This window comes from Serinus canaria, chromosome 25 (genome assembly GCF_022539315.1).
Source record: "Serinus canaria isolate serCan28SL12 chromosome 25, serCan2020, whole genome shotgun sequence".
Classification (NCBI taxonomy): Eukaryota; Metazoa; Chordata; class Aves; order Passeriformes; family Fringillidae; genus Serinus; species Serinus canaria.
This window is the reverse complement of record NC_066338.1, coordinates 15,609,841-15,636,866: the sequence shown is the minus strand read 5'-3', so window position 1 is coordinate 15,636,866 and position 27,026 is coordinate 15,609,841. Positions and strand designations below refer to the sequence as shown.

The following is a 27,026-nucleotide window of genomic DNA, read 5'->3' as shown; positions in this document are numbered from 1 at the left end:
ACCAATATGAACCATGCTGAGCGAGTTAAAATTTTCGCATTCTTGAGGATTTTAGGGTTGTTTCGCTACTTCTGTGCCTGGGCACCAGAACTGACATCAATTTGGGAAGAGATCAGCTCGTTCTATTTGGTGAGATCCATGCTCTTGAGGAGGCAAATGGAAAACTTGCTGATAAAATAACCTTGAACCATTTAAAGCATCTTTGCCATGGGAATTCCTGTAACGGATCGGCTCTCGAAAGACATCGAGGGCAGTTACAGGAAAGGAAAAGTACTCTGCTTCTGAGTACTTAAGGCATCAGCTGCACAAAAATCATCTTGTTCTACTACAGGTCATCTCTGATTCTTTGGAAATTCCCTCTCTGAGGGTGGGGAGGCTCTGGCAAAGGGTGCCCAGAGAAGCTGGGGCTGCCCCTGGATCTCTGGAAGTGTCCAAGGCCAGGTTGGATGGGGCTTGGGGCAATCTGGGATGGTGGGAGATGTCCCTGCCCATGGCAGGGGGTAAATTTGGATAAGTTTAAGGTCCCTTCCTACACAAACTATCGAATGACTTTGTGATTGATACCCTAGCAATGGCAGCTGCATCTCTGAGAGCTTCACTTTGCAAATTCTCCTGAATCAGTGCACCAGCATCCAAGAAGGGCCTCGAGATAAGCTGAGAGCCAGCCCTGATCCAGGGCTGACCTAACCCTGAGGTGAACCCAGAGCAGATTGCTCCCCAGAACATCCCCAGAGCCTCTTCCTTCACTCCCTTCTCACCTTCTGTGAAACAGGCATCTGGGTCCAGGTACTCCTCTGGTGCCTCCACGGGCACTTCTTCCACTTCAGGCTTTATGTCAATGGTGCTGCCCTCAGAGGAGCTGGTCTCGTCAAGTTTCTGCAGCACAAAACCCCAACCCAATCAATATCAGACATCAATCCCAAAAAACACCAAAATTCACAATGACTCAGCTGTTTGTTCACTACATTTGCTGTCATGGAAGTTGTTTCCTCACTTTAATCACTGAGATCCTGACCCAGCTTATGTCTCACGTTAACAGGACAGGCAGGATTAAATATTTACATTATGAAAGGTGTCCCTGTCCATGGCTTGGCTGGTGTCCTGTCCTGGCTTGGAACTAGATGATCTTTAAGCTCCTTTCAACCCAAGCCATTCTATGATTATATATATTTAACCGTGATTATATACATTTTTATATACAGATCTGTATTTATATTTATATATATATATATTTATATTTTATTTATTTTATGTTTTATTTTACTATTGTTATATTTATTTTACTATGCCTATAGTAAATATATATATTGTGTATATACAGAATATATAAATATATGCTAATTACAAAAATAAACATAAACATATTGAGTGTTATAAACATATAGTATATACATTTATATAATTCTGTGATTACATATATTTATTTTATGCATATTTTTATTACACAAGTATTTGCAGCCTTCTATAGAGCTACCAGTACAAGAAATTCTGTTTTGAGTGCAAAGACAACATCCCAACACAAACAAAAGTTGAGTGCTGGAACTACCCAGCTCTCCCTGCCCTTCCAGCGGGCTAAACACCCCGAGTGAATCTGGAGCCCTCCTCCCACCTCTTTGCTGCCATCAGGATCCGTGTCGCTGCTGAAATCCTCCGTGTTGAGGTTCTCGAAGTCGGACTCGCCCACGGCGATGGGGACGCGCACGGTGAGGTTGGGGTTGTTGATGAAGGACATGTGGTCCTCGTCGATGATGTATTTCTCCACGCTGCTCCCGATGCCGCTGGTGGTGCCGTTGCCGTTCTTGAGGAAGTCGATGTCGCGGTTGATGTCGGCCCCGGTGTGGTTGGCAATGCAGTTCACCTTCTTGTCGTACAGCTCATCCAAGGGTTTCACCTCATCGGCCTCTCTCTGCTTGAAGTGGGCCTGCATGAACTCCCTGACCTTGGCCTTGGTCCAGGCAATGCCCTTCTTGATGCGGATCACCGAGATCTGCAGGTTGTTCATCTCCCCGTCATCATCTGTGGCTGCCAGGTTGTCTGCACTGAAGGAGCTCAGCAACAAGGCCAAGAACAGGTTCAGCACCTGAAAGGGAAGAGCTGATGTTGGACTGACACACAAGGGGGGTATTCCCAAAGCTGAGCAGAGCTCTCAGTGCCCATGCCCTGCTGATGGTGCAGAGCTGTCTCCAAACACCAGCTCTACTGTCCCACAAACTCATCCAGGTGCCCAGATTCCACGTATGACCCCCTGATGCTGCAAAACTTTCCCTGAACAGGGACTCTGGTGCAGCTCTGAGGAGTCCCAGGGATCCAGGGCAGGTACAGGGGTCCCTGGATCGAGCTCCTTGCAGGATCTGGACTGCAGATGTCAGAGAGGGATTTAATCCTCACAGGATTTAAATTCAGCCTTACTGATTTAGTCCCATCTCTGCCTCAAAGAAAATGGGGAAAATCTTGGCATTTTGAGTGATCATGCCCAGCTCTACTTCCTCATGCACATTTAGAGACCATCCCCAAGACTTATTTTATCAAAACCCTTTGGCAAGACAGGACCTCTAAGAGAGAGCTCACAACTACTTTGAAGAATTGCAACTGTTCATGTGACTTCATTCTTGCTCACACTTTCCTCCACAGACTTTTCTTCATGAAATTTAAGGCCAGAAGGAAGCATCATGATCTAGTCCAACCTCCCACACAACAGGCCGTGCAGTTTCACAGCCCATTCCTGCACACAACAGCACCTCATGACTGAGCCAGTGGGCAGGTTTTAGAAGAAACCTCCATTCCTCATTTTAACACTTCAGGACCTTCCCCTGTGCACCAAATTATTTTGTTTTCTGGCAACTAAAATGCCAGTTTTTGCTTCTTTTAGCTTCTTTTTCCCTTCAGGTTAGGTCTGTGCACTTTGATTGAGGCTTTCAGACTTTCAAGCTTTTCTTGTAAAATGCTTCATTTACAGGTGACTGTTTAAGGTCCTCATCAAGCAAAAAAACATCTTTAACATTGTGCTACCAAAATCTACTATTGACTGATCAAAGGCCAAGAGGGACCTCCACAGAGCAGGAACAGACTCACAAACCATCACTCCCTCATCCTGGGAGTCTCCCCCAAGTCCTACCCCACCCAGAGGCAACCAAGAAAGCCCATCAGTAACCATTTACTGACCACTAAGTTTCCGATGACCATGACCATCATGAAGACAATCAAGCACATGGCCTGTCCTGCCACTTCCATACAATCCCACATGGTCTCAATCCACTCCCCACACAACACACGGAAGACAATAAGGAAGGAGTGGAAGAAATCGTGCATGTGCCAGCGGGGTAGCTCACACTCCGGATTGATCTTGCAGACACACTCCTTGTAGCTTTTGCCAAAGAGCTGCATTCCCACCACGGCGAAGATGAACACGATGATGGCCAGCACCAAGGTCAAATTCCCCAAGGCACCCACTGAGTTACCAATGATTTTTATCAGCATGTTCAGAGTGGGCCAGGACTTGGCCAGTTTGAAGACTCTCAGCTACAAAAAACAAACAAACAAACAAAAACAAAACCAAAACCAAACCAAAAAAAAAAAAAAAAAAAAAAAACCCAGACAAATCTTAAGCAAAGAGCAAATAAAGTAGAACTTCCTAAACGACAACCATCTTGTGCTTTACATGATGAAGGTAAGTCCATCCATCTGCTACTGAGATTACAGGAAGCAGAGGATGCTTAACCTTTCTGGAAATTCAGGCTTGTGTATTTTGTACTTAGTTATTCCCTACATGCTGATCTCCCTTCCCAAAGGAAAAGTCACCCTTCCCTCCCCAAATGCAACAAGCTACTGCTCAGATCTCATAAAGAGCAGTCCTGAAGAAAGAGGAGACCATAAAAAATGATACCAGTCAATCTCTGTCCTCCCCAAATCCAGAAAAAAGTGATCTTCCCTTGTCCTATGTAAATGGGAAAAATCCCTTATGTGAGGGGAATAGCTTGAACTGCATTAGGGAAGGGATAGGTTGGATATTGGGAAAAAGTTCTTCCTCTGGTTGGGCACTGAGCAGGGTCCCCAGGGAATGGTCACTGCCCCAGGGCTGCCACAGCTCAAAGGATGTTTGGACAACACTCCCAGGGATGCCCAGGGTGGGACTGTCGTGGTTTCTGTGCAGGGCCAGGAGCTGCACTGGATGATCCTTGTGGGTCCCTTCCAACTATGGACACTCCATGATTCTGTGATTCTAAGTTTTGTGGTAGCTCCACAATAATAACATTGAAAAAGTGCTGGAATTTGGAATACCAATCGGAAAGATCGCAGCACGGAAAGTCCCTCCACATCTGCCAGGCTCAGCTCCATTAAACTCAGGGAGACAATAAATCCATCAAAGATGTTCCAGCCTTCTTGAAAATAATAGTACGGATCCATTGCAATGAGCTTCAGGAACATTTCTGCTGTGAAAATCCCAGTGAAAACCTGGAGTGGGAAGGAGAGACAGACAAAGAACAGGCAAAGACTCATTTTTGGCTTATTTTCTGATCTTCAGGCTAAGACTCGATGGTGCAATTGATTCTAAGTCCAAGCCCACATCAATACTCCAGACATCCCAGCAGGAGCAGACCTGTTGGGAGTATTTAGCAGATTTCCTTACCAGATTTCCCACAGAGAGCACGTGCTCAAACTCAGGGGTCATGGGGTGGTGCTCCATGGCCATGAACAATGTGTTCAGCACGATGCAGATGGTGATGGCCAAGTCAACAAAAGGATCCATGACAATTAAGTTCACAATCTCCTTCAGTTTCATCCAGTATGGGTGGCATTCCCAGATCAGGAAGGTATTGGCAAATTTGTACCAGCAAGGGGGACACTTCCTCTGGGACTCTTCCAGCTCTGCAGGTACAAAACAAAACAGAGTTCAGGCTTCATCTCTGAGGCTGACGAATTACAAAACTGTGAACTTCGTGAAAATGGCCACGGAGGTGACACAAGAGAAGAGCTGGGTCAAGTTTGTGGCCAGGCTGGACATCGGGAAGAAATTCTTCAAGGAGAAGGTGGTCAGACTTTGGAAGGGGTGTCCAGGGAGGTTTGGCATCCCCATCCCTGGAGGTGTACAAGGAATAACAGAATGTGGCACTCAGTGCTCTGGCCTGGGTGACAAGGTGGAGATTGGTCACAGGTTAGACCCAATGATCTCGGAGATCTTTTCCAACCCCAGGATTCTTGGATTCTGGGATTTCATGATTTTACTGAGCTCCATGACTTCTCCTCTGTCCCTACACAACACCTGCACCAAGTCACCAGAACTGCAGTTCTAACCCTGTGCTTCAGCTCCACCAGGATGATCCAATGCAAGTTATTCCAAATGGAGGGCTATATTTAACTCAGAACTGATCAAGGTAAAGCAGTTAAAACCAAAGTTACAGATTCCAAACTGCATTTGCTGCCAGTTTTTAAATAACTGAGATGAATTCTGTGCTGAACACAGACACGGTCTAAAAGAGGAAAGAGGTGACATAATGCTGCAAAGGATTTTCAACAGGAATAACCTGATTAAAACTAACTACATCCATTTACAGAAATCAAACACAGAAATGCTGCATCTATATTTTTTTTTCTTTTTTACACTGGCTTATCTCAAGTGCTTAGGAAAAAAAATACAAACAAGGAGCTGCCCCCATTTGTTGACTTGCTGGTTCCAGTCAGGCCATGCAGCTGTGCATCCTCACCTTTAATTTTTTATGGGAAGGGAAAGGACCACTGTGATCTCCTTCCCATTGGTTCTCTGGTTGCTTAGTATTTAGTTGCCTTGGAATTTCTGAAGTTAAAAAGAGGCCTGTGGCACTGGAGCCCGTAGGCGTTTGCGCAGGAGGGGAGCGGCAGCAAAACCTTGCTCTGTTTCTAAGTATATTTAGTTTTCCTACAATTTTATTGCAGGAAACAGCAGGAATTTGAGATCATCAACCGCATGTGGCTGCTGTTCATGTATTCTTGCTGGCTCCTGCATGACATATTGGGAAATCTCATCTCCATGTGCTGTCCATTCCAGAATTCCCACCAGCCAACAGCCTCTTTCTCTTCTGACAGCTGTCACATTGCAGCTCCCAGTGCAGCTCCAATCCTTCTCTCCCACGGCCTGGAGCAAAGGAAGGTCTCTCCAGGGCTTGGAGATGACAAAACACCCAGACCTGACACTGCCTCACTCCTCTGATCTCCACACTGCATTCTCTTCATCGTAAAGTTACAACTCTTTGTTGCCTTTACCTCCATCTCTGTGCAAGCTGGATGCCAAAACCAAATAAAATAAAGTCTATTAATTTTTTCTTTATTAATAAAGATCCAAAAGGAACAGATTTAGGCAAAACCATGCATGAATATGTACTGCTTTAAAGCAGGGGGAGCTGAATTGAACTAGACCAGGTTGTTCCACACCTTGCCCAACCTGACCCTGGACACTTCCAGGAATGGGGCAATTTCTCTGGGCTACCCCACTCTCACAGGGAAGAATTCCTTCCCAATATCCCATCCAACTCTACCCTTTGCCATTTCCTGTGTCCTGTCCCTCCAGCCCTTTGTCCACAATCCGTCTCCAGCTCTTTTGGAGCCCCTTTAGGCACTAGAAGGGGCTCAAGGATGTCACTGGGGCCCCATCCTCTAATCCCCAAATCACACCTACCCTCAACAAGGGTGTTGGTCAACCCAGTCATGACACTGTTGGTCCGATCCTTCCTTCCATAGGATGCATTCACCTGATCCATTGAGACCAAGAGCGACCCACCAGGCTTCTTTCTAATTTCAATCTCAGTGGTACCCTGAAAAATTCAGATGTTGATTAATACAGACTTGAGTCTTCTCTCTTACCCACTCTCAGCCCAGAAATGCAGCACTTAGTCTGCATTTCCATATTCTGTATTTTCTACATTCTATGTATCTCTCTGTCCTTCCCACCTTCCTACAATATGCAAGGGGTCCAACCAAAACTCAAGCCCTTTTTTCTGTTGGACCAGTGCTCTGTAGCCTCAGACAAATTATGGAGACTGTATGTAATTAGAAATGTTTTCTAAAATACAATGTCATTAATTCTCTGTACTAGAAGCAAACAGACAGGCATGCTGGTCAGACCGTGCTGACCAGACCTTACTGGTCTGACCAGACCACGCTCAGCAGACCATGCTGCTCAGCAGCTACCTCGGGCAGGATGCGGCCACCAGGCATGCTGGAGGGTGGCCCTCCGATGAGGGACACGACGCCATTGCAGTCCACGGTGCTGTTCCTCTTGATGCTGCGGCGCAGCGTGGGGAAGATGCGCGAGGAGCGGCTGCCCTGGCTGTAGCCGCTGTAGCCGCTGTAGCTGCTGCGCCGGTCGCGGCCGCGGATGGGGATGAAGAGCGAGTCCCTCCTGCCCTCGCTCTCCTCCACCGTGCTGTGCTCGTCGTCCGCGAACTCGTTCTCCGAGCCCGGGTCGCGGAAGCGCCCCTTGTAGCTGAAGATGCTGCTCTTGCTGTTGTGGCGGGAGAGGAAAGGGGAACCTGGGATGCTGAGGAGAGACTGGGGGAGGAGGGGGAGCACAGAGTGAGTGCTGCAGTGTGGCAGCAGCTCTCTGGCCACAGAGAGAAACAGACAACTTTCCCAGGCATCATTCTGGGAAAGTCCGTGAGAAGATCAGAGAAAAGAATGAGAAACAATTCTTAACTTGCTGCACCTGGTGTCTGTGAGCCTGTGGAATGTGTTACGGAGATTTGTTTACTAAAGGGTGGTTTCTTAATTAGCCAATGGTGATGCTGTTTTGATTGGAGGACCAGTTAGGTCCAGCTGTATCGTAACTGTCCATAAAAGAATGGCTTTCTTAATAAAGGAAATAATCAGCTTTCTGTAATACATGCAGTCTATGTCAATTATTACCTGGTGGGGACCCGTTTGCCATGACACTTCAGTAAGGTGGGAAAATGATAAAGAAAGGCCTCATAAAATCAAGCCTTCTCTGGCTGATTTTAGAAGTCATTTCTTCTAAGGCAAGCTAGCATTTTGCAGTTCCCATGTGAAAGCAATCCTGTTATGAGCAGTTCGTTAACAAAACCAATCTATTCCTGGGTCAAAAACAACTGGCACCTGTATAAACTGTTTAGATAAAAACTACACTGTTAGGCTTAACTCTACACTGTTAATTAGAAAAATTAAAATTATCTCTTACAAACAACCTTCCCTGCACGTACACACTGAGGGTTTGAGTGACCAATCCATGCAGCACAACTTTTATTAACCAATAAGTAATTGGCAAGGAGCTACTGATCAATTGGAGTCCCACAGGAGGTCTGTGAAACGGTATAAAAACTGAGTTCCGTGATTAAAGGAGAGCTTTTTCCACCATGGAGAAAATGGAATCCCACGTGCTGTACTCCCACAGTGAGCAGGATGGACACAAAGCACTGCTGGGTGGTTTCCTACAATCACTCAATGGTTTGGCTTGGGAGGGACTTTGAAGATTGTCCAGTTCCAGTCCCTGTCACTGTGGGGTGGAAGCACTGCCTCAAGCTGCTCCAAGCCCTGTCCAACCTGCCCTTGTACACTTCCAGGAGTGGAGCAACCACAGCTTCTCTGGGCAGCCTGTGCCAGGGCCTCCCCACCCTCACAGAGGGGGAATTTCTTCCCAATGTCCCATCTAGCCCTGTCCTCTGCACTGGGGAGCCACTGCCCCTTGTCCTGGCACTCCAAGTGCTTGTAAATGGTCTCTGTCCATCTGTTTCCCTGCCTCTCCAGGCCTGCACAGACCATCACTCCTCACACTCCTTAGCTGCACTGTGAGAGCTGCTCACTCCTGGCTGGTTGAGCTGTCTCAGTGGAGGAGTTACCTGGCTGGATTCCTCAGGAACAATTCCTGCCAGGGGAAGTGTGTGTGAGAGTCACCAGCTTGGGCTCTAAGTGTTCTCCTGACCCAACATAGTTTAGGACAATGGGCAGAACCCTTGAGATGCCAACAGGAATATAAAGCAGAATATTATCCTGTCCTCAAGCAACCACAAACATTAGAAGGAACAGAAAACTACCTGGTTCATGATGGAAAACTTCCTTCCCAGCCTGTTATCTGGCAGCCTGAATGCTTTCCTCCTCATGCCATCCTCAGATTCTGATTTGAACACCTTCTCATTGTCACACTTCTCATCTCCTTCCGACAGCTCCTTGTCCTTCCGCTTCTTCCTCCTGTTCCGACGCTCCTTGGCACTCTTGGAACTGAGCTTGGAAATCTCCGAGGAGCTCCGGGACATCCTCCCCCCACCATCATCTTCCACAGCATCTTCAGACACTGTCCCTGCCGAGGTGACCATGGCAGCAGCCTGAGGGTGCAGGCAAGGGAAGGAAAAATAAATCACATCTTGCCACCATGAAGGCTCCGTTTTCTGCTTGAAGAAAGAGTTTGGCTTAATGCATCTGAGTAAAAGACTTTTGGGGAGGACGAAGGGGTTCATTCTCTCCTTGGAAGAAACTTGCAGCCAGAATTTGTTAGAATTTTTATAGTCTGCTTGTGCAGGTAGTAAAAAACAGCTTCTCTGGCAACCTGGGCCAGGGCCTCACCACCCCTACAGAGAGGAATTGTTTTTTTTCTCACCTGTGCTTCTTCCTGTTGCTTTTTCAATTGCTCCAACATGGCCTTGAATTCTGCCTCCTTCTGCTCTGCCTCCTCTAGGGTCGCCTGGTTCTGCTCCTCGTAGGCCATGGCCACCACAGCCAAAATCAGATTCACCAGGTAAAAGGATCCCACAAAGATCACCAGCACAAAGAAGATCATGTAGGTTTTTCCTGCCGCTCGTAAAGTCTGGAAGTGGAAGAGAATGGCAGAGGGATTAGAAAAGGGGAAAAAAAGCAACTTCAGGCTTCCCTAACATGAGATGCAAGAGCTGATCCCAAGTTTCTTGACTTGAATGTTTCTAAGAAATTCCAGCAGTGCTGAATATTCCAGAACTCAGCATTTTCCCTGCACATTCCTTAGCCATGAGCACAAAAGGTGACACCCATCTTCCTCCCTTAAGGGAGCATCCAAACTGAAAAGAAGTCAGAAGCACAGTGTGAAACCCAATGCTCAGACTCCCTTAAAACAAACCAAATCAAGAAAAAGCTGCTTCAGCAAGGTCCCCAAAGCACCCTCAGGTCAGGAGAAAACTCCCAGCCCTCCAAAGAGCCTGAGCACCCTCTGTGAGCAGAGCTGAATGCTCACAGCCTCCTGCAGCCAGTGCTAAGGCTCCTCCCAAATTAATTCACAGCTCAGCTGGACCCACCATCCCTTCTGGACTTAAAGCCCAACACCTGCTGACAATAATGTTCCCCTTCCTCCCCCCAAAAAACCTCACTGTGAAGGTTTACTTGCACTCTTTTGGAGAGAAGGAATAAAACAAAGCTTCTCACATTTCTCTTTCCTGTTTTACCCCCAGATTCTCCCCACGTACAACACCAAAGTGAAGTGTTTACTTACTAACTGATACAAGTTTTCCCAAAAGTCCTGAGTCATAAGGCGAAATAAAGCCAGAAAAGCCCAGCTGAAGGTGTCAAAGCTCGTGTAGCCATAGTTGGGGTTCCGTCCTGCCTTCATGCACGTGTATCCCTCTGGACATTGGCTGGGAAGGGACAACAGCCAGGTCAGGGCCCACTCTCCCAACAAACAGCAGCTCTTTCCATGTCATTTAAGTTCAGCACACAAGGAGACAAGATTTCAGGAAAGCCCTGCTCTCCCTGTCCTATGGAAATGAGACGGTGCAAGGCGCAGCTGTTCCCTAAGCCTGAGCCCAAGGCAGGAGCTTGGGCCAGAAGGGTCTTCAGAGCTGAAGGTCGGGGTGGAAAACCAACAGCACATGGCAAGTTCCCATTTCTGAGCCTCCATCCACCCTTCTCTGATGGGATTCAGAGGGAAATAATGCCACTGGCAACCACTGGTGGCCAGAGCTGCCTCATGACAGGGAAAATGCCATCGTTACATCAGCAATGGATTCATAATTAGGTTAAGAAATTTGAAACCTGGTGAAGTAACACCAGAACCAACCGAGGAAGCAACAGAGAATATTCCAAATGTTTTGCCAGCTTTAGGTAACATCAGGGATAACTGTTAGTTAATGAAGCTCAAACTGATTGTTCATGAAGCTCAACACTCACCCTGCATCTGAGCTGTTACCACAGAGCAAAGGGTCAGGGGCGCCAGGAATGATGTAAAAATTTGCTGAAGATGAAAAAGAAGAGGTTACATTCACACACATATGGAGGTAGAGGATTTAACAGACTATAACACTATTAAAACCTTCACTTAAAAGTCCCCCAAAAGCACTGCTGAGAAATTTATCAGTAAAAATATATTTTGGACTAATTAATTAGCTAAAAGAGCACATCCAAACCCTTCTAAAGGATGAATTCAAGCAGGAACATCTGAACAAAAAAAGATTAAAAAAAAAAAAAAAAGAAAAACTTCTGCACACAGGTTTTTACTGTGAAAACCAGTAAAAACCTGTGTGCACCACAGCATGAGCCATGTTGGAACTCCTGCATTGAGCCAAGTCAGGAGGTTTTAGAGACCCTCAGTGTAGAAATACCTACACATATTGTTGGTGTATTCCTCCCAGTCGAAGCCCCTGGAGCCATTATCCAGGAAGGTCTCGTTCACATTAATTGGCCAAATCACACACTTGTTCCTTAAATTGCCCATGAACAGCTGGAGCCCGATGAGGGCAAAGACACTGAGACAGAAAACTGTCAGGATCATCACATCCGACAGCTTCTTCACAGACTGGATCAGGGCACCCACGATGGTCTTCAAGCCTGTGGAGAAGGAAACAAGACTAGAAATCACTCCTGTAGAAGGAAAACACACTGAAAATCCAGATCAATACAGTACCTTAGAGTGACTCTATTCTGGGAAAGGTTGTGGCTATGGATGGTGGAGGCTCCTGGGAACAAGAGTGTGTGGTCAGGATTTCCAGCCAGTACAACACTGGGATGGAGGCAAGGAATGGTCAGAACAAACCAAAATCCCTGAGATGGGGATTTGTCTCTGAGAGTGCCTGAGCCTTGCAGCAGGACTGCACAACGTGGGGAATCACTTCCCCCCACACACAAGGTTTGTCAAACGAGGATCAAATTGGGATTTGCTGCCATGAAAATCCTTGTGGACACGCTGAGCCATGTTCGAGCTGAGCTCGCTGGCACAGGCTGCAACAACTCACAGAGATCAAATACCTTTAACTCTCCACATCTTGGGTTTCTCATCTGAACTGTCTCAGCACTTCCCTTTCCTTGCAGGAGCAGACTCTTGCCTTTCAGTGGCTCTGGTTACAGCCAGGGCAGTGGCTCACCCACAGCATCGGTGCTTTGGGATTTACTGAGGCCACTGGGATCATTAACAGGATCAAAAATAAGTTATTATAAAAGGAATCCTGCTCGTTTCCCACACCAGTCTGTTCCGTGAGAGGCAGAACTCGTGAGTGGGAAGAACTCAGAATTAATTTTTAGGTAACAGGTCTAAGCTAGCTAGAATTTTGGATGCAGAAACAACCAAAAAACTGAATTAGGCTCCTTGAGTCAGCCTTTCTGGTGTGAAGTAGGATGATTCTGTGGTTTAAATGAGCAGTGAAGGGAGGAAGGAAAAAAAAAAAAATCACTTCTGGATTTGGGGTCAGTCAGATCCAAGATTCCAGCTGAGACCACATGAACATTTTGCAATAAATCCTGGACCAGAAACCTTGGTCCCTCTCGACCTCCTCCTAAAAAACCCTTGTAGACCAACAGAGGTTAGACCCATCCCAGGAACATAAAGCTTCCAAAACAAACAGTTGCAGACACATTCCTCATAAAAATTCTATTTTGAAGTGTCATTTACTCCCATCATCCAAACTTTCCATGGATTTTCCAACACAGAGCAGGATTTTGCTGTTGTGCAGACACATCACCCCCAGCACCCCTTGCCATGCTCATCACATAGCTCTGCTCTGCACATGCACCCATGGGCATCAGCACCTGGGCTCCTGCTTTGGATGCTGCTCTCTCTCAGGCGTGCCAGGAGAAGTTTGGAACCAGGACAGGACTGGCAGCAGGAGAGATCCCAGTCCAAGGACTAGGAACACTTCAACAAACACAACTCCAACAACTTCCAGCTGCAGCCACCACCCCATGCTCCATGGGTCCAGGTTTCCCTGGATCCTGTGGAATGCAGGTGTGACCCAGGTGTGTCCCCACACGGCAACTGAAATATAAGAACTCAAGTGCCAATATGGAAAATTCCTTGAGACCATCAGGGTTTCATACAGGTTTTCCACCAAAAAAAAGACCAAAGGGATATTTTGGTGGCTTAGCTCATGGGCGTCACACGGTTTGCTCCTGTCACACAGATTCATAGAGAGCACAGAATTTTGTCCATGACATGTCAAATTCTGGTGGTATTTCCCATTTTTATCTTGTCTCAAACACACCTTAATTCCAGTTATTGACAGAAAGTGCAGATGGCACTCAAAACACTAAAATGGGCTTCTCAGTAGCTCAGCACAGAGTTGAAATTCCCATTCCATGTGCTGAAGCAGAAGGGGAACCTCTTTATATTTTAATATTGAGTGTATTCTAAAATCACCTTTTCCTTGCAAAATGATAGTGGTAAAAGCCATAAAGAGCACTTTATGCTTTCCTACTAAATAACCCAAAAGGCCAACTACTCAAATGTTTTACACTGCTCCTACTGTCACAAAATGGAGGGGGCCAAGATCTGTGCTGCAGAAACACACCTGATCAACCCCCCTCCACCCAAAAATTTTTGCCATTTCAGGTATGTTCAGTGTCCCCAACACCCAAACAGGATCCCCTTGGCTGTGTGCGGCAAATTACCCCTTTCAGTCAATCAAAATATGCAGCAAATTGTCCCTCTAATAAAAATTACATCAAAAAATGTGCTGAACTTAGCAGGGCTCAGCCACAACCCCTGCTATTTGAAATAAAACTTTGTAAGTTTTGAATTCTATGGAGAGAATGATCCAAAACTGAGCTGTTCTGCTCCCTTCCAGGGGAACACAAGGCATGCTGTCACACAGCCAGCAACCAGGTCCTGAAAGCTGTATCATCTCCACATTGCTAGAATTAAGAAAGCAAAACACAGGCAAAACTGGTTTAAAATCAATGCTTCTCCTCTGAGCAAGCCAGAGCTCTCTGAAGCAGGCAGAGAGAACGACAACCACCCCTCAGACCCATTCCTCACAGCAATTCCCAAAGGTCTTTTGCTCTTAAAAATCGCCAGACATGAAGGAAGGCTCAGTAGGAACATCACTCCAGCATGTTCTCACTGGGTGCAAGGAAAGCAGGTGCCATGTAGGAGCATCATCACCACCATCATCATCATCATCATCATCATCATCATCATCATCATCATCATGCACAACAGGCAGGTCCAGTGATGGGGTTGGCAGTCTGGGATGGGACAAAAGGGATGAGCCCTACAAATCCACAGGCTGGTCCCTGGCAGCCTGAGAAAGAACCAGCACTGCAGGATCAGGGAATGCATGAGGGAACAAACCACAAAGGAACTGAGACCAAAACTCATCGAGGAGTTATTTTGGGTAACAGGTTGAGCACCTGGAATCCAGAAAGCTGGAAATGTCTGAGTGCCTGTAGGACCTGAGCCTTGAGCTTGACCTCAGAATTAGGGGCACTTTTGAGAAACCACGTGCACAAAGCTCTTCTGTACAAAAATTCAGGATCAGGAAGTGTTCCAGGCCAGGTTGGACAGAGCTGGGATTAAACTGGTCTGGTGGAGGGTGCTCCTGCCCATGGCAGGAGGTGGAACAAGAAGAGCTTTAAGGTCCCTCCCAACCCAAACCAGACTGGAATTCTGTGATACTCAGTCCATAATGTCTCCATGGCCACTGCTCACCCTGTGACACTTAGCTGAGTTACAAGCCCAGAAGCAGCTTTGGGAAGGGTGGTCCTGTCAGGTCCAGCTCTGGGGTGGCACAGGAAATGGGCAAAAAGGTTTTAATCTTGGTTGGGTTTTGCTCTGTTGCTTTATAAAGTTATTCCTAAAGCAACTCCAAAACCACTGACAGCAACATGTCGAGTCCCCGAGCCAGAAACTGAGGAGGAGCCTGACCCTTTTCATCTGGAATTAAACTTATCCCTTTCATGTGGAATTAAACTTAAAATAAAGCCTGGCTTTAGTCTCAGATATCAGTACAAAATGTGCATAGAAAGGGACAGAAAAGTATGGAGTAACAGCCTGTTCATCCCATAATTTGATGGCCCAGGAGCCTTGATTTCAAACTGTTACACAGACTGCAAATCCCATCCAAAAAATCCCAGTGTCATTTCTGAGGAATGAGCAGTGCAGGAGGGGAGGGGAAATACAGAGAGGAGACACACACAAGCCCAACCTTTAATGCTGAATGGTTCTCACCTGGAATTACAGAGATAGTTTTCAAAGCTCGGAGAACTCTGAAAGTTCTCAATGCTGAGACATTCCCAAGGTCCACAAACTCTGTGACATATCTGCAATGAGGGAGGTCACACACAAAAAACACCATGACAATACACACACCAAAATAAAACAACAACTACAGACAAAGCAATACATCACTCACAGGGGCCTGTACCCGACAGCTAAACACCAACCGGGGCCGCCTTACCTGGAATTACAGAAATAGTTTTCAAAGCTCTCAGAACCCTGAAAGTGCGCAGAGCTGAAACATTGCCTAGGTTTACAAACTCTGTTATATACCTGCAGAATTAAACCAGAGTTAATGGCACCGTTGGGGTCACCTTCCTTTGCATAAATTGTCTGCTTGTAGGAAACAGCTTGTGATTTAAAACGCTTCAGAACTGGCATTGAAAAGAGAGAGAGAGAGACAAAGGTGCAGGGGTAAAATGTGGTTTAAGTCTCTCTGCTCCTCAACCAGTTTGTCCAGGTACATGGCTGGATATCCATCCTCACCTGGAATCATGGAATGTCCTGAGCTGGAAGGGACCCCGAGGATCATCCCCTTGGGATGAAGCTGCAGCCCCCAGTGAGTCTCCCCTCAGCCTCTTGTCCAGCTGAACTGACCCAGAGCCCTCAGCCACTCCTCCAGACCCTCCCCATCCCCTTGTCCCTGCTACGGACCCTCTCCAACAGCTTTAGATGTTTTTCATATCGTGGTGCCCCAAACTTCACAGGGTCCTAGAGAGAATTTGAAACTCTGATCTCTACAGAAGAAGACAATAGTAAAAATGCCAAATATTTGAGGAGATTTGGTGACACCACCCTGAGCAACCTGGGCTAGTGGGAAGTGTCCCTGCCCATGGCATGGGGGTGGGACTGGATGAGCTTTAAGGTCCCTTCCAGCCCAAACCAATCCATGATTCCATGTCTGTACCTCAGATCAGGGGTTTCGGGTATATTTGCTTCAATTCATGTTTTTTAAGAAAACATAATCATCTTCTGCTTTGATTAACATCCTTCCATTTAATTAGCATCCTTCATTTTAATTAGCATCCTCCACTTTTGATTCTTTATGCTTCAATGTCTGTTTGTGAGCCACAGGAAGGTTTGATTCTCTTTTTCCAAGCAGATAAACCCAAGGTATACAGGGGAGAAGAGGCTTAGTGCAGAGTAACAGGGTTATATTTTACCCCAGCTTAGAGAATATTTCCTCTGTGCCACGTGGGGAGAAACTCGCTATGAAAAAGCAAAGAAATGCTCAAACACTCAAGATTTTTCTTGCTGCAGAAAGGGCTCAAGGGCTTCAAAAAACTCTTAGTGTGGTTTAAATAATGCCCTTGACACAAAAAGAATTGTACAGAGCCTACAGGCAAAGCCTGGCCTCTGGAAAGGAAATTGTTATAAAAACCACTGGGGGATTTGAGACATTCCTTGCAGATCCATGCCTTAAAACTGGTGGCATTTGGTAATTTCTGAAGAAATTAAGGGATCGATAATTCCCAGGTGGGATTTGGTCTGTGTGCACCCACACTGGGAGTTCACACTGGGCACAGCAAATCCCCACCTGCTCTGGACTAAAACTCAGGTGTTGGGAGCTGCTGGGTTCTGGCTTTTCATGGGCAACGTTCAACTCTGCATTTAAAGAGTTTATTTAAATAAACAAATGAAAGACGCATATAATTTAAATAAACAAAATGAAAGGTAGAAAAAGAGCAAAATCTCAGGAAACTCAACAATCTTGGGTGCAGAAAAATATGATTAAAGTGTTTTACTTCAGCTCAAGTGCTCTGAACCCTTGGAAATGCAGCTCCTGAGCCTTCCTCTGTGATCTCTGCTCCATGAGACTTTGGTGAATATGGGAGCCCAACCATGCCACATGCAACACTCCAAAAATATGTGTGAAAGGGCAAAAATATTTCTTCCACCAGCAACTCTTTGTCACTGGTACTCACCAGAACCAGTGACAAAGACCAGGTGTCCATCAGCAGGACTGAGGCTGAGCCAGTGTCAGCTCAGGGCAAAAAAAATGGAAAACATGGAAAAAACAGGAATTTATGGTGTGTTTCCTGATGTGACTCAGACATGCCCATGATCCTCAGTATCAGCCCAATCCAGCACAAGAGAAAAAAAAATGAGGAAGGAAAATCAAATGTCTCCTTTCTGACACTGCAGCTTCATGGGAAATGGGTTAATAATGGCTTATTAACAGGTTATTAATGGGTTAATCACAGTCCAGCGTCCAGTCACAGCACAAGGGGAAAGGAGTGGTAGAAACTGGAATTTAAAGATATTTGGTTCCTATGCTGATCTGCCCCTCTGGTGCACGGATCAGCTAAAATCTTGTATTAATCAAGGCAATTTTCAGAAAATCCTATTTTTTTTTTTTGCAGTAGCAACTCCACTAACTCAGTGCTGTTGCAGTTTACAGCTGAAATCCCATCAGGCTAAAACTCTCCTTGGAAAAATCAAGGAGGATCACTGAAGTTTTCCTTGATCTCCTTTCTCCTTAGACACCTACCCTCTTGCCAAGGCCTCGTCCCCTCCCAGGCACAGAAATCCCTGGAAAGCACAACTTACGCCATCATGATGACGCTGAAATCCAGCCAGTTCCAGGGATCCCTCAGGAAGGTGAAGCCATCTATACAGAAACCTCTGGCAATGATTTTCACGAGTGATTCAAACGTATAAATCCCGGTGAATGTGTACCTGGGACAAGGAAAGGTCATTTTAGTAGTGAAAAGAGGTGAATTGTAAAGACTTTGATTTAAATAAAAGGCTCCAAAAGAGTAAAAAACAGAAAACAAACACAAAAGCCAAAACAAAAGACAATTAAAAAATAACCCCTCAAAAAAAAAAACCCAAAATCCAAAGCAAACTAAAACAAAAACAAACACACAAACAAAAAAAAAACCAAAAAACCATAGACAAAGAAAAAAAACCATGGGGAGCATGCAAAAGAAAAACATGGGGAGAAACAGGGTCCTCAAGGGAACAAACTCAGCCTTTTGGGAGGTTCTTACAACACAACATTTGGTACTTAAATGCAACAATTCCTACTTACTCCACATTCTTTGACCATTCTGGCGGGTTACTAAAAGTCATGAATACACAGTTGGTCAAAATAGTGCACATAATGATCATGCTAAATACTGTGGGACAAAGTCAAGGAGCAAAGGGACACACGGTGGCTCTACATCCCCTTAAAGTCCCCAGAGGTCACTGACTGAAGGAAAATCCAACCATTTCCAGGCTATTCTCTGTGGGCTGCTAATAAGGGCTGAGATGCTTCCAGCAGCCATGGAAAATAAAACTATTTATGTTTTTATGTGTTGTATTACATACAACATCTATATGCTGCATACACTGTATTATATACAATATTTACATACTACGTATTTTAATACACTGCATTACATAACATATAGTATATGCTATATACACTGTATTATATACAGTATTTATATACTCTATTTTTATATACTGTATTTGAGATGCTATTTATATACTACATAACATACATACTATATAACTATATATACATATATAGTTATATATATGCATATATAACTATATATACAACTATACACAGTCAGAACTATATATACATATATAGTATATAACATATATGACTACACAAGTAGCATTTTATGTCACTATTGGGTGAATTTTCTGTTTTATTTCAATTTAATATACTTTTAAAATTAGTTTTATATAAATCAATGTTATATTTTCCGGGATGTCTCAGCAACTCAATTCAGGGACCTAAATAAACCTTGCCCCCAAATCCATCTATTCAGTAACTCCTGAATTAGGAGCAGAGTGGTGAAATCCAGATATTTGACTTCCAAAATTATTTCAGGAGACTCAAACAGACCCCAGAGCCTCCAACAGCACCTCAGCATGGCAGAAATTCATCCCTGAGCTGCACATCCAGGGGGAGAAAAGGCCACAAGAAACAACTCGGAGCCAAAGAAAATATTCCCAAGTCAACTCTGAAAAGATGGAAAAGCTTTTCTTCCATCTGAGATACAGGAAGGGAGATTGTAGAAGCCTCTAAACCATGTGGATGTGTTTCCATTTTAGAGCCATTTTCTAAAAATAAATAAATAAACAGGGTGAAGCAGCTCAGTCAATAAAATACATTATTTTTCTCCTAAGAACACCATCAGATGGTGCTTACAAAGCCCTGCAATGGGAGGGACATTTTGGAAGAGCTTTGCCATCAGGAGGATGTTTTAGAGATGCCAAAAGAGCAAGAAATTAGTGTCGAATTACAGACAAGGTGGCTGTGGCTTGTTCTCCAGATAAAAACTCTATTTATTTCTATGTAATATTTTAGTATTTATTTCATTATATTTTAATTCAATTTAACCATTTCAGTAGATTTAAAGCCGAACTCTCCTTCACATGAAGCACAACCTCAAGCCACCTCTGCTCCAAAACTCATCCACGTGTGTGAACAGGGTAAATAAAGGAGAATTTCCCTTCACTGGATATGGCTAAAGAACTGCTCTTTCTTCCAGTAAAAACCTGGATTTTGTGCATATTCTGAGGCCACATCTCCAGGTGCAGGACTGGCATTTATATTTGTGAACTGAGCAAAAGACAACAGCTAAGAGATTTTCAACAAACACACAAACATAATTCAGTAATAAAAAGGATATGAATGTATCAAAATTTTAATAGCTATTCTTCTAAACAGATTAAAAGGACTTAAAATGTACAAGGCAGGTGTGGCACTAAATCGGAAGAGTGTTTTCCCTCTGTTTAGTACTACAAAGGTCTGCAGAGAAAAAAGAGAGAGAGAAAGAGAGAGAGTTAATGCAGGAAAATCATAGCAGGAATTGTACAAAGTTGACAAAATTCCAGGGTAAAAAATAGCATTTTCTGTTTGTTTTTTTTTAGATAATCCTCTTTATGAAGGTCCCACTAGGATACAACACACCCGAACATCACAGGCATCACCCACCAGGACACCAGGGGTATTTCTACTCCAAAATTCCATTTAATTTGAGACCCCAGACAGGGCAGAAGCCAAATCTCCCACCCAAGCCCCTCCTTCCTCTCCCACACCACGCTATTCCTTTCTAAGGATGAGAACCCAGGTCCCCAGAGCCCCAGGAGCAGCACTGAGGAGCAGATCTGGCACAGCCCCTGCCTCCTTCCTGCTGGAATCTGAAATGTAAAGAACTCTTACAATTTGAGGCTTGTAAGCTAGAATTTAAAATTAAACACAGGATTTGATCTGAGTCCTTGGAAAAGGCCTTTAAACTTAAGTGTTAGAGGTGAGAATGTGGATTTAGAGTTTAAAGTAGAGACACGTTAAGCTAAGTAAAGGAAAGCTTAAAGTTTTAGAGTTTAAGATACAGAAAAAATAAAAGTAGTTACAGGGGTAAAGGAGTTTAGAGTACAGCACTATAGGTTTGTGTGTTATGACTGGCTAAGAAAGTTTACACTGCAGTATGGGTCTATAAGATGAAATATTTAAGGATTGGGTCAGAAACATAAATATCTTTGCTAGCAGTGTTTCATTGGTTAATAAGTCTTTAAAAAGTCTTGTGACTTTCTTAATTATGCTGTAACAATGTGAGCTGAACTCACACTTTTTACTTATACAGAAAATAAGAAAATAAACTGCATCACTAAAAACAACTCAGAGGTCTTGTCTCAAACTTATTTAAAACCCCCCCACAAGTGAATTATCACACTGCCCAAATAACCACCACAAATCCTGCTGTTACAAATCCCTGGGAAGAGAGACTGACAGGCAAACAGGACCAAAAGGTGGTGGCAGTGTCCCCCAGCCCAGCAGACACAGGTCACCCACCATCCCCAGCACAGCAATCTCACTGCTTTTCCCTACAGAGCTGATGAAGATGTGAGGTTCATTTCTTCAGAACCTGTGGAATGAATTTCAGGTTCATTTCTTCATTCAGAACTTGTGGAATGATCCATGTGAGTGTGGGGCAGAATTCTGCTGGTCCATCTCCCTGCAGAGAGCAGCACCAGGAACATCAGGGGCCAACTGGGTCTGTGGGTGCTTCACACTCAGAGCTCCCACCATCCCAGCCAGAGGGAAAAATGCAATTTGTGTGCACTGAGAAGCCAAAGCCCTTTCCCTGGCACCATTTATCCTGTTTTTATCCTTTCCAGGATGGCCCCAAAGCACAGCTGGACTCACTCCTGCCTCTAACCCTCAGCTGGCACAGCCCTGAGCTCAGAGCCCAACCCCAGGGAATCCACCAGGGCTCTCTGCCAGCAGAGGCTTCCCCAGGAGACTCACTCTTAGGAAATTTGTCATTTTCCTCGTCAATGAAACAACATGTTTGAGCTCGTTTGGTTAAATTAGACCACTGAGCAGTAAATTATTTGCAAAGGAAATCAAAATCAGATTGTGGTTCAGCACAGAGAGAGGAAGGTTTGTTAGCAGAACCACTAATGCATCCCCACCAAAAGCACTTTAAAGACAGCCCTGGACAGCTCTTAAATTGCAGCATCAAGAATTAATGACCAGATCACCCTGGCATGGACAAACCTCCTAAAAGACCCAAAGTTTTGCAAAATAGCCATTACAGAGTGCTCAGGGGACACCCAGTTCTAGGAATCAGCTCTCCCCTTCCCTGACACCTTTCCAGGACTCACATTCCCTTCCTCTTTAAGTCTCTTTAAAAAGGATCTCCCAACTCTCCCACACCTTTTGAGCAATGAACCCTCCAGCAGGACCATGCTGGACATTACGTGGGATAAGGGGAAGGGATAAAGCTGGAAGACAGGAACTTCTCAAACCCCACAGAGTGCTGAGTGTCCAGTCATTCACTCCTTGGATTTCTCCAGGGATGGGGGACTCCAAACCTCCCTGGGAAGCCCCTTCCAATGCCTGACCACCCTCTCCATGGAGAAATCAAAGTTTTCATCCCACTGCCTATCAAACATGAATTCCATGTTCTCCTTGCTTAGTCCCTCACCTGTTATGTGACTGTATCTAAGACAGTTCCTTGTTTTCTCCCTGTGCTCTGCCCAGATTTCTCCTTTTAGACTACAAAGCCTGTTGAATTGTTCCTGCCTGTAAAGCCCATCATCCCTGGGCCTTTCAGCACAGCCCTCACACCAGTGAGGTGTCAGAATTCCAGTCTGCTCATGGATTACGACAGCTCCGAGATCCACCATTCCCCTGTGTACCCTATAAAATCCTGAATAAATCTCCACTTGGTCTTGTCAATAGAAAGGAAAGCCCAAAAGCCAAGAAGAGTTTGGCAATTTAAACCCTCTCTTAGTTTTCCATTCTGCTGCTGACATATTAAAACTCTATTTCAAAATGGCTGCAAGCTCTTAAAACATTTTCTGGATCTGGGCCAAGAACATCCTTAAGAGCTTTTAAGATGTGCTGAAGCAAAGTTCAAAACTCAGAGGAAGGTGATACCTGGAAAAAGATATTTTGCAGTCATTTCAAGAGATGGTTTTGTCTGGTTGGACTTCCCAAAGCCTCCCTTTGTTGTTAGAGCTGTGAAAAAACTCCATCCTCTTTAGTTTCCATCAAGTTCATCGGGACCCACCAAAACCTTGGAAATAGGTTTCATAAAAAGAAGGTTTCATAAAAATCAATCTGCAAAATGATGACTGTGCTTGGGAGAGCAACAGAACCAACTGGGGGATGGCAAGAATCATTCCAGCTCCATCAAGATTTAAATCATTCCTGCTTCCTGCAGGTTTGCCACTGAGCAGTTCTATAATGGCTGAGGAGTGAGGGGGAGTGGGCAGGAGATTTAAGAAGCAAACAGCTTTAGGAACAGCCTCAGAACATATGGGAGCACATTCCTGCAGCAGTGGAGCAAGGGAGCGTGGTGACTTCCTGGTGACACCCTGAGCGAGCCACTGGGACTGCTGGAAAAGGAATTTACAGCAAACTCGGGCACTCTGTGGGCTGAAGAATTACAGATGCAATCAGTCCTGAGAGCAGCCCTCAGGAGACAGGTTTGACGTGCCCCAGGAACCCCCCGAGCCTGGGCTGAACCCCTCTGCCCTGCCCAGGTCAGACCCCACCTGCAAAGCTGCCCCAGCCCTGGGAGGATGTGGAGCTGCTGGAGGGAGTTCCAGATTTTTAAGTTTTAAGGACTTCACAATCTGCCTGTGCAAGGAAATCCACTCTGCCTCCTGGCCAGAAATAATTCTCCACCCTTTCCCTCATCACGAGTGGGCTGCAGTTGTTTAGGAGATGGGAGCAGATCCCACACTTGGCATTCCCTGATCCCAGCTCTGCATGCCTGGATCCACAGCACCAACAGCCAACAGCTCCATCACACTCTGCCTTCCCTCCAACACCTGGAGAGGACTGCAGAACATGACTGCCAGGGAATCCAATCCCCTTTCTTCAGTCTTTCCCTTCCACACTCACTTTTCCTGCTCCTTTGAAGCCAACTGGAGAGTCAGAGTGGAAGAAAAAACACCATTAAGCACTCAAGACCTGGGAAAGGCAATGAGACGATGGAAATAAGAATAAAAATCTGATTTTTCGGATGGTTCTGACTCTTTCCTCTGTTTTGGTGACTTCACTGAAATGTAAACCCAGGAATGGTGTCGTGACCTTGTAAAGTCACCAGCTCTCCCTGCAGACACCACGGGCCAAGACTCCTAAGGCACATTCCAGAGCCAGACGTGCCTCCTGCAGCTGGTCCCTCACATCCCTGTGATTTTCCTGGGCCAAGGTGACATTCTGGACCCACAGGGCCCGTTTCCAAACCTAGCATGTGACTTGACAAAGCTGCAAGTCACTCCCTTGGCATGAAGGCTCTGGAGAGATCCTCAGGTGCTTCTGTGGCAGCCATAGGTGACCTCAGACGTTCCAGCCCAACCTCAGATGTGTGTGCAGACACTCTTCCTTTTCCCTCTGAAATCCATCCACCTAACCTTATCCACAGCCTCAACTCACAGAATATCCAGGGACCTTCTGCTGCCTCCTCACTGCAGCCTTTGCAGAAGCAGGAGCACCTTCACCTCATTCTGCAGCAGGGATGGAATTCAAGGGAATTGGAAATGGAAGGTGCTTGAGCAGAACGGCCCCAGCCTGGCAAACATCGTGTCCAGAGGGAAAGAACAGGGTGAGGAGGTGTTGAGGAGGGATGGACTGGGCCATGAACGGATCAGAAGGAAAGAGAGGTGTATAAGATGGGAAAACATCCAAAATAGAAATCCTGACTGTAGGAATGAAAGAGGAAGATGGCCTTGACATCTTAATACACACTGAAGGGTTTAAGGCCATGAGGCTGCTCTGCTCCCAAGGCTGGGGCTGCTCACACAGGGATTTTCCTGAATTTTGTATGCACATGTGAACGAGGAAGTTCATGTACCTGCCTTTTGGATATATTAATTGAAATGGTTTGGGTTTCCATAATAAAAAAGGGTAACTATTGGTCCTACCCTGTGCTTCAGGCCAGGAACTGGAAGGCCATTACAAGTTGTAAATCAAAGAATCATGGAAAAATTCTTTCTGGTCCTTACACAGAGACAAAGATGAGCTAAAGCAGCTCCCAAACCTGCTACCTGTGAGCAAAGGGATTCCAGATTCTCCTCAGAGTCATGATTTATCCCTCACTTCAAGAGGGGTAGAATGTGTCCAGAGCTGGGAACAAGCTGAACTTGATTCTGGAGGTCTTTTCCAGCTTCAAGGATTCTGGGATTCTGTGACTTCTATACTGCAAAATGAAACTGAGCAGAGGAAAGAGCAGCACCTTGGACAAAACCATTGCTGGGCTACAAACCCAGGACTTGTGACTCCCTATGCCATGGTTCTGTTTGCAGGTCACACTGTTTCTCCTTTAAATATCAGTTTACAGGTGCAGGGTGGTTCAGCTGCTCTGTTAAAATGCAGTTTCAGTTTCCTTAGACAAACCAAGATCACCGTGTCCTCCTGCAGGGAAAAGGAACCAGCTGATTTGTCCCTGTGCACGCTGCAAAAGCAAAGACCTGTGATGCAAAGCCTTCTGGAGGGGTGGTGGGGGGGAATCTTGGAAAATTTCCCGTGATTCAAGCAAATTCGTAATTCCTGATGATTCAGAGAAGGGCCTTTTTTAATGGCCTTAAAAAAAATTCTTTGTGAAAAGTCACTGACTATTTGAAGCAGCAAGGAGCACTAAGGCAAGGCCATGCTGAGATGGACATGACAGATGACAGGAAGGGAGCAGAGGATTCAGGGTTTGTGGGGAGAGCCAGACCCTGCCCGAGGTCAGCAGGGCTGGGGGGGTTTGCTCCCATCTCCAGAACCTTCCCTGCATCTCAGCCCGCCAAGGATTCCACACAGCACTCCCAGAGATGTGACAGATGCCTTCAGAGAGGGAATGCAGCTCATTTCTTTCTCTCAAAATGAAAGGTTTATTAATAGTCTTGTGTTGGGAGGCAAATGTGGAGACGGATGCAGCAGGAGGGAAAACGGGGTTCCCTGTGCCTCCTCTTTGGGGTGGAATGCTGAGAACCAGGGAGCTCTGCTCACTGCCCCTTCAGCACTGCCCCTTCCTTCAGCCAGAAAAAACATGAATCGGCCCAATTCTCCCACTGACACCACCCCTTCACTTCACAGACACAGAAAGGCTTCGAAACTCTGGCAGTGGGATCACAGACATTTCCTAACACCTCTGTGGTGGGTGAAAGGGGTCGAGAGACCTTGGGAGTTCTCTCAGGAGGGTGGGGAGGGTCGACACAGGGTGCCCAGAGAAGCTGTGGGTGCCCCTGGATCCCTGGAAGTGTCTAAAGCCAGGCTGGATAGGGCTTGGAGCACCCTGGGATAGTAGAAAGTGTCCCTGTCCATGGCAGGGGTGGAACTGGATGAGTTTTAAGGTCCCTCCCAACACAAATTCTGTAATTCTATGACCTGCTCTCACCAGAATCAGATTGGCTTAATAAAGAGAAAATATTTGTTTAATAAATAAAGAGCATTCCTGAGGATAACTAAGCTGCCTACTTCCCACAGCAGCTCCTGGTAGTGCATCTCCTGGAGGAACACATCAGCTGAGCACCATGATGCAAGACACATATCCCCAAATTTCACAGCCCTGTTCTGAGTCAGAACCTGCCCTCGGCACTCTGGACACAAGAATTAATTGACACAAACAACCATTAAATTAATCAGTGTGAACACAGTAAAGAAGGGTCAGTTACACTCATCACTCCCCAAATTCAGCTGATTTCATGTGAATGATGCCCTGCCAGCCTCAGAGTCACTTCTGAGCATAGCACAAACATCTGCCCCAACAAAAACTCTGACCAAATTCACTGGTCACCCATGACACAGATTCCACATGCAGCCAGTTCTGAGTTCTGAACAGCCACATCGGAGCTCCTGTCACCCACACAGCTCAATCCACAGCTCCCCCAGAGGCACAGCTGAGCCTCAGTTGAGGGGACTATCTCAGATGGCTCAATTAGACTTGTATCAAAGTAAGCAATGAAATTAAACACTAAAGAATCTCAGTTTTGCCTTCTAATAAAATCAGTGACCATGCTCCTCATTCCATCACCAGTGGGTCCCTCTCCTTCATCCCCAGCAGAGTTTGCCAACCACTCCCTCACAACACCATTTCTTCAAACACCTCAGCACCCACAAATGCTTCCTGCCACATCACCTTAGACAAATAAA

General features: G+C 45.6%; 1 protein-coding gene across 1 annotated transcript in view; it reads right to left on the bottom strand.

Annotated features, from left to right (window-relative positions):
- Positions 1-27,026, bottom strand: part of SCN8A (sodium voltage-gated channel alpha subunit 8) — a 58,033-nt gene that overhangs the window by 17,450 nt on the left and 13,557 nt on the right. The window contains exons 3-18 of the mRNA XM_030231610.2: positions 20,065-20,183; positions 18,462-18,551; positions 17,978-18,106; positions 15,380-15,471; positions 11,548-11,769; positions 11,113-11,176; positions 10,439-10,580; positions 9,578-9,784; positions 9,018-9,305; positions 7,162-7,521; positions 6,650-6,785; positions 4,628-4,866; positions 4,279-4,452; positions 3,163-3,519; positions 1,610-2,080; positions 759-876 (exon numbers count right to left, since the gene is read on the bottom strand). Coding sequence (XP_030087470.1) covers positions 759-876; positions 1,610-2,080; positions 3,163-3,519; positions 4,279-4,452; positions 4,628-4,866; positions 6,650-6,785; positions 7,162-7,521; positions 9,018-9,305; positions 9,578-9,784; positions 10,439-10,580; positions 11,113-11,176; positions 11,548-11,769; positions 15,380-15,471; positions 17,978-18,106; positions 18,462-18,551; positions 20,065-20,183 — 3,208 coding nt within the window. The remainder of the gene's footprint in view (positions 1-758; positions 877-1,609; positions 2,081-3,162; positions 3,520-4,278; positions 4,453-4,627; positions 4,867-6,649; positions 6,786-7,161; positions 7,522-9,017; positions 9,306-9,577; positions 9,785-10,438; positions 10,581-11,112; positions 11,177-11,547; positions 11,770-15,379; positions 15,472-17,977; positions 18,107-18,461; positions 18,552-20,064; positions 20,184-27,026) is intronic.